The sequence below is a fragment of the Uranotaenia lowii genome, chromosome 2, assembly GCF_029784155.1.
Source record: "Uranotaenia lowii strain MFRU-FL chromosome 2, ASM2978415v1, whole genome shotgun sequence".
Taxonomy (NCBI): domain Eukaryota; kingdom Metazoa; phylum Arthropoda; class Insecta; order Diptera; family Culicidae; genus Uranotaenia; species Uranotaenia lowii.
In genome coordinates this window covers 322,614,848-322,623,350 of record NC_073692.1, presented here as the reverse complement: position 1 = coordinate 322,623,350, position 8,503 = coordinate 322,614,848, and the positions used below count along the sequence as shown (strand labels likewise).

Genomic DNA, 8,503 nt, shown 5'->3' with positions numbered 1-8,503 from the left:
ATGGATGAGTATTAAACCAAAACGATGCGTTTTAGACCTCAGTTTTTGAGAAATTTAAAAATTACCCCACATCGACTCAGTCTAATATATCATTCCAATATAATAAATGTGTAAATTTGTGTCGTTATTGATGATAATTTTATCATTGGAAACGATACCAACACATTTTTGTATTATTTATTGAAGATATGAGTTTGTTTCAAAAATATTGGTCATCTAAACGTATGAGTTATTTTTTAAACTTTGTTTCTGTCAAACAGTCTTGTTAGGAAGCGCGCTCATCATTGTAACCTGTCATGATCATGGGATGAGCATGTATTTATTAACTTACTTACAGGTATTATAAACAAAAGCCAACTGCACTGCAAATCTTTTCATTCTATAACCACAGATAGATATTAATCAGTAGGTTCTGATACTTGTTACAAACATCATTCGATTCCAGTTCATCGAAGGCTTCACTATCGAGGGGAGAACCAGTAGGGGTTGTTTTTCCAACATGAACCTCTCCACCGTCGAAGATTACCGGCTCAGATCATCTTATGTGTTAGATCCTATTTCTTTCGGCTATATCAATGGGGCAGCCGGTGAAGAACAAACCCACCAGCTTAATTCATCTAGCTATAACCGAATCCGGATTAGACCCCGGCAGCTGATGGATGTTGGATCCCGCCAAATGAGTCGCACAATTTTGGGTCAACATTTTTCGATGCCCGTGGGAATATCTCCTACGGCTCTGCAAAAGTTAGCTCACAAAGATGGAGAACGAGCCACTGTGAGGGCTGCCGCCAAATTTGGAATTCCTTTTGTGATGAGCTCCATGGCCAGCAGTACGATCGATCAGGTAGCTCAAGCAGCTCCGGAAGGAGTTCGCTGGATGCAAACTTACCTTCATCGGAACCGGAACATAGCACGAACACTGGTGGAACAAGCTGAGCGTAATGGATTTACTGCCTTAGTATTGACCATCGATAGTCCAGTTCTGGGGATAATGAACAATCAAGTCCGGTCCGGTAACATCCCGAACGATGCACGATTTGAAGTTTTCCGTGACTTTGCACGCCAAGGTGTCATAACAAATGGCGATGACATAAGGATAGTGGCCGATTTTGATCAATCACTAACATGGAAGGACGTTGAGTGGTTGATGAGTATCACAAAACTTCCGGTCATTGTTAAAGGAGTTCTTACGAAGGAAGATGCAATACGAGCAGTGGAAACAGGTGTGGCTGCTATTTTAGTTTCAAATCATGGTGGACGACAACTTGATTCGATTCCCGCAACAGTAAGATTAGAACAATTTAAAATGTATGAAAACTAATTAGTTAATTTTTGTCAATTCAGATTGAAGCGCTCCCGGAAATAGCTAGCGTTGTCAAAGGACGAATTCCCATATTGATGGATGGAGGAATATCGAAGGGAACCGACATCTTTAAGGCTCTGGCCTATGGAGCTGATATGGTGTTTATGGGTCGAACTATCTTGTGGGGCCTGGCGGTTGGTGGACAACAAGGAGTCGAAGATGTATTGGAGATTCTCAGAAACGAATTTGACAATGCTATGGCTCTTGCCGGTTGCAGTTCATTGAGCGAGATTGGAAGAGATCGGGTGATGCATGAAGAAGAGTACAATGCATCTGCCTTGGTTTCAGCATTCAAAAATTTGAATGTGTACTAATAAAATAAAAAAAAATACATTTCTGTTTCTTTAGGATGACAGCTAAATTGATAACGATTACATACATTCGATTGAAGTAAATCGTAATATCTTTTTTCAACTCTAATTTTTATCATGAAAAAGTTTGATCACTTCCAACCTGATCTGAACCAACTAGCAGCCAACTATAGAAGTTTGAAGTTTGTAAGGGGTGTTGGGTTGTATTTTTCGTCTACTTTATTTGGCGTGAAATGAGACGAACCTAGGTTTAATTGCCTATTTTTGGTTTTAAAATGCCGAAAATTGAAAATGATGCATTTCTCAAACCAACGTTTTATGCAATGAAAGAACTGTACATTTCCACACCATTTTTTCCATAAGCATTACTCTTATAAAATAATCAATGTTTTTGGCTTTCTTATAAAAAGGCATAGCGAACGGTCAGTTGGGGATATCATTAATTAAGGGTCCAAGACCCCACTTTATGTATGCCAATCGACTCAGCTCGACGATTTACGAAGATATCCGTGGATTTGTATGTTCCATTGAAACGTTCTTACCACATTAACTCCTATTCTGGGTTTTAAGATTTTGATTCAAATTGATTTAGTATCAAAAATTGGATTTTTTTTTCCTGTGGGTCATATCTTAAAAACGAAAAAAAACAAAATGGTTTAAAATTTTTCTATTCCATAGTAAATATCATGCTTATGTCGGCTCCAAAAAAGGTAGCCATTTGCTCATTAGCAGTAGCCAGCAATCGCTAAATTAATTACGGAAGCGATTGAAAATTCGACAAAAAGTTCATCAAACAGCCGAGAATCGATCCCACGCCATCTATCATGGATTTTAGGAGGTTAACCCCTTGACCACTAGTGAGCGTCGAGAAATGTGGCTCTCGAACTTAAACAGTTTGAAATATTTTGATAGTAAATGAACACGTTGAATATCAGTTCACTTATCCTCCAAAAAACGTACTGACCATCTTTTTTTTTATATGGAGTTCAGAAATTTTTGCTTTCGATTTTCTTTAATCATAATCTTTTTTGTAGGTGAATCATATATAATTTAGAAATAAGGTATCCATCATTGTGTCATATGTTTCCAAAGATAATTTACACTCTGTAAGAAAGCCTCCAATCCACTGTTAAGTGTATTAAATTGGGTTTTTTTTAATGTAGGTACTATAATTTTGGTAGTTAATCCAGCAACTCAATTGATGGGAAGTATTTTGAGTAATCAGAGAGGGATGATTTTGGAAGCGGTAAGTGTGGTAAAAGGTGTCCTTCATTAAATTGCATCACAGAAAAAAATGCCCTGGAAAGTTTCCTAACAGGCCGATTATTTTAAAGCATTCAGACAATAAAAATTGAACTATATCTTCATGATTTTTTTATATATCTTTTTCATTCCAATTCAACTCTATATTCGTATAAACGTACATTGGGCCCAACCCTATTCAATAGATTTTGCACAACATCTGAAAGCAGTTCAAATTCTTCCTGTTCCTGAGTTAATATTTTTCCGTGTAGATCGGAATGCTTCATTTTTTTTTTGCTCTCATTTCAAATATTGGAACCGATTTAGTTAGAGAAAAAAAAGAGAAATGCAATGAATTCAATGATTTTATTTTAAACCGGGTTTCGACTACCTGGAAAATCAGGGAAAATCAGGTAATATCAGGGAATATTTCTACCAATCAGGGAAAAAATAATGATCCCGATTTCATTTGAAGAAATTGAAACGTCATAGTTTATTATCTGCTTAAAAATTTACTTCACTGTACGTTGCTCATGTATCGTTAGCCCTTTGGTTTTTTGCGAACTGTATCCGGCAGTATGATGAAACACCTTACACAAAAACCGCAGAACCAGGAACTGGAGCCCGGTGCTTCTTATATCGTTGGAAATAATACGGAAATTCCTCTCATTGCTGAGAAATCACCATCTGTCGTTCATTCTTATTCGCTTCCTTCTACCAGCAATGTTTCCCGTAAAGAAAAAATTACATTGTGAATTAACATGATCATAGCAATGAAACCGTTCCGGCTCATTATTACTTTTTAGTTTTTGAATCATTGTTTTTTCAACTTCTAGTCATCAGCCTTGTAACAAAGAATGACAATGATCAAAAAGATGTTCATGATGTGTTTACCTTTCCGAAATCCACGAACTCCAGATTTAAAACGACATTTCCTTGGAGCATCAAATTGAACTTGCTTCACCGGTCGGCCGTTCGGTGTTTGTTTGTGGAGCGATTCTGCTAGAGGGTGTATCTGATTTTTTTTTTTGTAGTTTCGTTAATACTTTTTGGATGAATGATTTTGAAAACATATTTTTCATTTCTTTTCCAAAAGATAGCACGGAGTTTATCCAGTATGTTTTTTGAATAATATTACTTGTTTTTTGATTGTTGTACATTCAAATATTCTTTGATAAATAATGGAATGTGTGGAAGGGGTGATGAAAACTGTCATTCGCTCGTCAATTCCCAACGACTCACTTGTTTAATAATCTGTGAACCTGATTTAATTTGAATTTAAAAGTTTTACCTTAATCCAAGAATTAAAAGAAACAAAAGCTTTCTTGTGCTTAAATTTTTTGCAGCAGCAAATTGAGAATATTGTTGATCTTGTTAGGCAGTATTTTACTTAAACCATAAGTAGGACTTTTTTTGTGCCATTCATTTTTGATTGTAAGATTTCATTTCAACCTTATCAGTTAAAGTTATTCTTATATTTAAAAAAAATAGAATTAGGGACATGAGGTGAACTGTAGCTTTGAAGAAAATATCACTACTATCCAATACAGTTTATGAAATTTTATCGAGTAATGTCAGTAATATACTATTTTGAATTTTTTTCCCCAAAAAAGCAATAAAACATAATTTATATATGTATGTTGTGAACAGTTTTAAAAGAATTTTTCTTTTTTATTTTTATAAAATCGACCATAATTAGACACGCCCTGTGTGCGCAAAAGAAAGCGTGGATCATTTTTGGAGTGGAGTGCTAACAAATGCCCAGTGTCCAGAATTCTTCAACATCATCAAAATGATCTGCTGTCTTTCACATGGCAACGCGAATGTTGAACGTGTTTTTTCAGTAAATTCCGAATGTCTCTTCGAAAATATGCTTGAAGAATCAGTGGTGGCTAAACGATAAATCTATGATGCTGTTTTTTATGCTGGAGGGATAAAATCAGTCCAAATTTTCAACAAACTTGTTCAGAGAGTTCAAAATTCACATGCTCTGTATTTGGAAGACAAAAATTGCAGCAAAAAGGAAGCTCTTGAATCAGATCAAACAAAGCTGATGAAGCGTCATCGAGAAGCGGAAGCAAAATCGCTTGAGGTGAAACGGAGGAAAATTTTGGAAGATACACAGAAGAAGGCTGATACCTTGCAAGAGAAAATTGTAATGCTGAAATTATAAGAATGTCTACAAATGGATCCAAACTCGCTGACTTATCTTAAAATGTTTAGTATCACAAATAATACTTCCATTAATGTTATCGTAATAAATTAGTATTCTAGACTCAAAGCTTTCTGTGCGTTTATTTTCGGTGGAAATATCCCTGGAAAATCAGGGAAAATCAGGGAGTTTTAATACCAGATATGAGTCGACACCCTGTATAAGGCAACAGAAATATTTTTACATTACCACATATTTAGGTATATCACAATTTTATATCGTTTTTTTTTAATCACAATTATATATAGTTTTTTATTGTCAAAACTTGACACAAATAGACCCAAAACAAAAATCATCATTAACATTTGACTATTTTAGCTTGGAATTATCTTCGTTATCGTTTTTCAAAAATCAAAATAAATTTAATTAAACATTTTGTGTTGTATGGCACCTCGAGTTTTGCCTCAGTAATTCTGGAAAGCATTGTCAGTGAACGCTGTATTGCGCTGCAAAAAAAAATCCACTGCGTCGCGTCAGCGTTTAAGTACTCAACGACAGCGTTGACAGCTGACGCGATGCGACGTCCGACGTGCTATTGTGCGGGCACCTTAACTCGTGCCCATCACAGCATCCACTCCCGTAGGATTTCTAACCGATTGAGAAACTATTTACCAAGCTAGATTCCCGTCACGACCACTCCAGATGGCTACTGCGCTTCCTTTTACTGCAGGGAAGATCGTAGCTGAGTAGGTAGCTGAGTAGGGACGTGAGACCATTTAAGTCCCACCTCACGTGAGTCCAGATAAGGGTTACACCGCGCCCTAAGATTGCGTTGCTTTTGAATTGTGGTGTTAACGAGGCCCAAGACCTTCCTTCAGCTTGTCAAGTTTTATTGACTATCTCGCTATCGGATCAGTTCCCCTGTTGGGCATCCGCGAGTACCAGCTGCTAAAAAAAATACTACCAAACGGAAACTGCAGGGAAAAATAGCAAGTTTAAATCTTCGCAGTTTTTTGTTGCAGTGTTAAAACAGGGAGAAAAACAAACACCATGTCGACAGACAGAGACAAAAAATATACAAGAAATGTGTCTAACATGATTCAGGAAAACGCTGTTCTGAATAATTCGAGCTTCTGTGGGCTCGTAGGAATTTCTTTCTCAATTTCAGAAGTGATGAGCCGTCACAAGATTCGGGAGGGATTGGGAAATTTAACCGTTTTCCCTGTGGCTCGAAGAGTAATTCATTAAATGAAAAAATGTTATTGGAAGCTTTAAGAACATTTGTCTTTCCTGCTGCAAATTAAACCAGTTCTACCCCTGAATGTATACAGCACCTTTGTATGTTTCTTATTATTTAATTTTTCTTCGATTATAGTCGTTTTACTATCTTTAAGGCATTCGCGACTTTATATTAACGTTGCAGTTGGTGGATAATTATTGAAAAACTTATCCGGTACAACTGGCCGGCAACTGACTTTGCCAACAGCTATACCACAACCCAATATTTTTATTATGGTATCAGCTTTAGGGACAGAAAAGATGTAAAATTAAGTTCGAATGGAACCCAAAAATTTGTTCAATTGGTGCCACTGCGTATCAAACCAAGCACACTGAAATTTTAATTTTTTGAGGTACAAGAAACTTTATCTGATTCTTTCTTTCAATGGAAAGACGGGAAGGGGGAGGAAGACTTTCATACATGTTTTACATTTTACATTTTTTTTTGGATAATTCGAGAACTTTTGAAGCCAATAAAGGAAGAGTCATAATTTTAAAATAAGAATTAATCCTCTTGCCATAACTTTTCGAACTTTAAGAAGCAGCTTTCATTTAAAGAGGTTGTTCTTTGTGTTGAATTTCCAATTGAAAACGATATACTAATAAAAGAATATTCAAATTATTTTAAAAACACATTTCTTCAATTCTACTATGCAGGGTGTAGCAAAGCACACCGTTTCAGCAATTTTTGTTTGATGTTAACACTTGAGCTGAAACTTATGGAAATTGGAATGGGAAATAATTGAATTATCAATTGAGCATTTTCATTTATTCAATATAAATACTATAGTGGTTCATAAAAAAAATGGAATTAATTATACACATTCTATGAATGAGTTGTTTAGTGCAAGGTTGCCGAAATCACAGAAAAATCTGTAATTTCGCAGAATTTTGAGCAATTTTTTTTCACAGAATCTGTGTCACAGATCACAGAGTTTTAACATATTCACAGATTTCACAGAATTTTATAATTTTGAATTCTATAATTTTTCTAGCCAATATAAAATTACGACTTTTTACTTTGAATAACAAAAGTATGATAAGATTTTGAATGTAAACTAATTTTTACCAACTAAAATATAAAATGAACCAATTTATCATGAATTTTCAATGAAATCAAAGAAAAAACACAAAAAATCAGTTTTTTTTTTCTCAAAATAACCGTCACTTAGAGCAATGTACAGTTTTGTTTTGCAAAATCTGTAATTTTAAGACATACTTTTGCATTACTGACTTTGTCGTTATCTTTAAAAGTTTTTTCGGGGCAATTTGACCCTAAACGCGCCCATTTAAACCATCATTCAAATAAACTCAAAAATTAAATTTTTCAGAAAAAACCAAAATTTGAGTTTAGAAAATCGATTCTTTCAAAAAAACAAGATACGCGAATCAAAGTGAAAATTGGATATCTTTTTCGAAGCATGAAATAAATTTGAACGGCTATTTTGCGATCAACTTTGGAAAGCCTTCCAAGGAACTTAGCCAAGTTGCTGAATTTAGTTAAAAACATTTATTTTTGAACTTAAAAATCTTTAAGGATGAAATTTAATCGAAGTTTTCACAGTTACACAAATAATAGACATGAGAGGTATTAAACATGTTGACAGTACAAAATGGTTCCGCTCAAAATAAGAACTCTTTGTTCAGTAAAACAGCTCTAGAGTTATTAAGATTTACTTCAAAATAATATAGTAAGCAATACTAGAAAGCAGAAACCCAGATCTATTCGCGAAACTAAAAAAAATAATTCGTTTAGATATATCCCCTATCCATACCGCTTCATCAACTGTTCCGAGTAGCATCGAATTGAGCCATTTAGTTCCGCTCAAGATTACCTACATTATTCTTCAATAAATCTTAGTTGCGATCCGTTAGGAGAAATTATGTTGCTGGATATAAAAAATTCTTCTTTGGCTTGATATCTGTACCTGACGATTTTTTTTTAAAAATAATTTCAGACTTTTGCAAGTCTGCCAGCTTTTGTGTCGATCCATGTCTTACCATTTACACAAAGTTAGTAGGAATGCAACTTTTATAGTCGCTGTTACTCAACAGTAAACAAATTTTTTAAATATAGTTATCTTCTTAACAATAAATGGTAGCCAACCTTAATATTAAAATTACGGTAAAAATAAAATAGGTTTGCGTCGTCAGATT

At 34.8% G+C, this 8,503-nt stretch overlaps 1 protein-coding gene across 1 annotated transcript; it reads left to right on the top strand.

Annotated features, from left to right (window-relative positions):
- Positions 1-499: 499 nt before the first annotated feature.
- LOC129742919 (uncharacterized) lies at positions 500-1,677 on the top strand. The gene is made up of 2 exons (XM_055734858.1): positions 500-1,285; positions 1,345-1,677. Exons 1-2 carry the CDS (start codon positions 500-502, stop codon positions 1,675-1,677), a joined length of 1,119 nt encoding a protein of 372 aa, XP_055590833.1.
- The last annotated feature ends 6,826 nt before the right edge of the window (positions 1,678-8,503 follow it).

Bases quoted from the DNA above. Each gene is read 5' to 3' on its own strand.
- LOC129742919 (XM_055734858.1), top strand. From the start codon at position 500: ATGAACCTCTCCACCGTCGAAGATTACCGGCTCAGATCATCTTATGTG. The intron at 1,286-1,344 runs GTAAGATTAGAA...TTGTCAATTCAG, and splicing joins TTGATTCGATTCCCGCAACA to ATTGAAGCGCTCCCGGAAAT.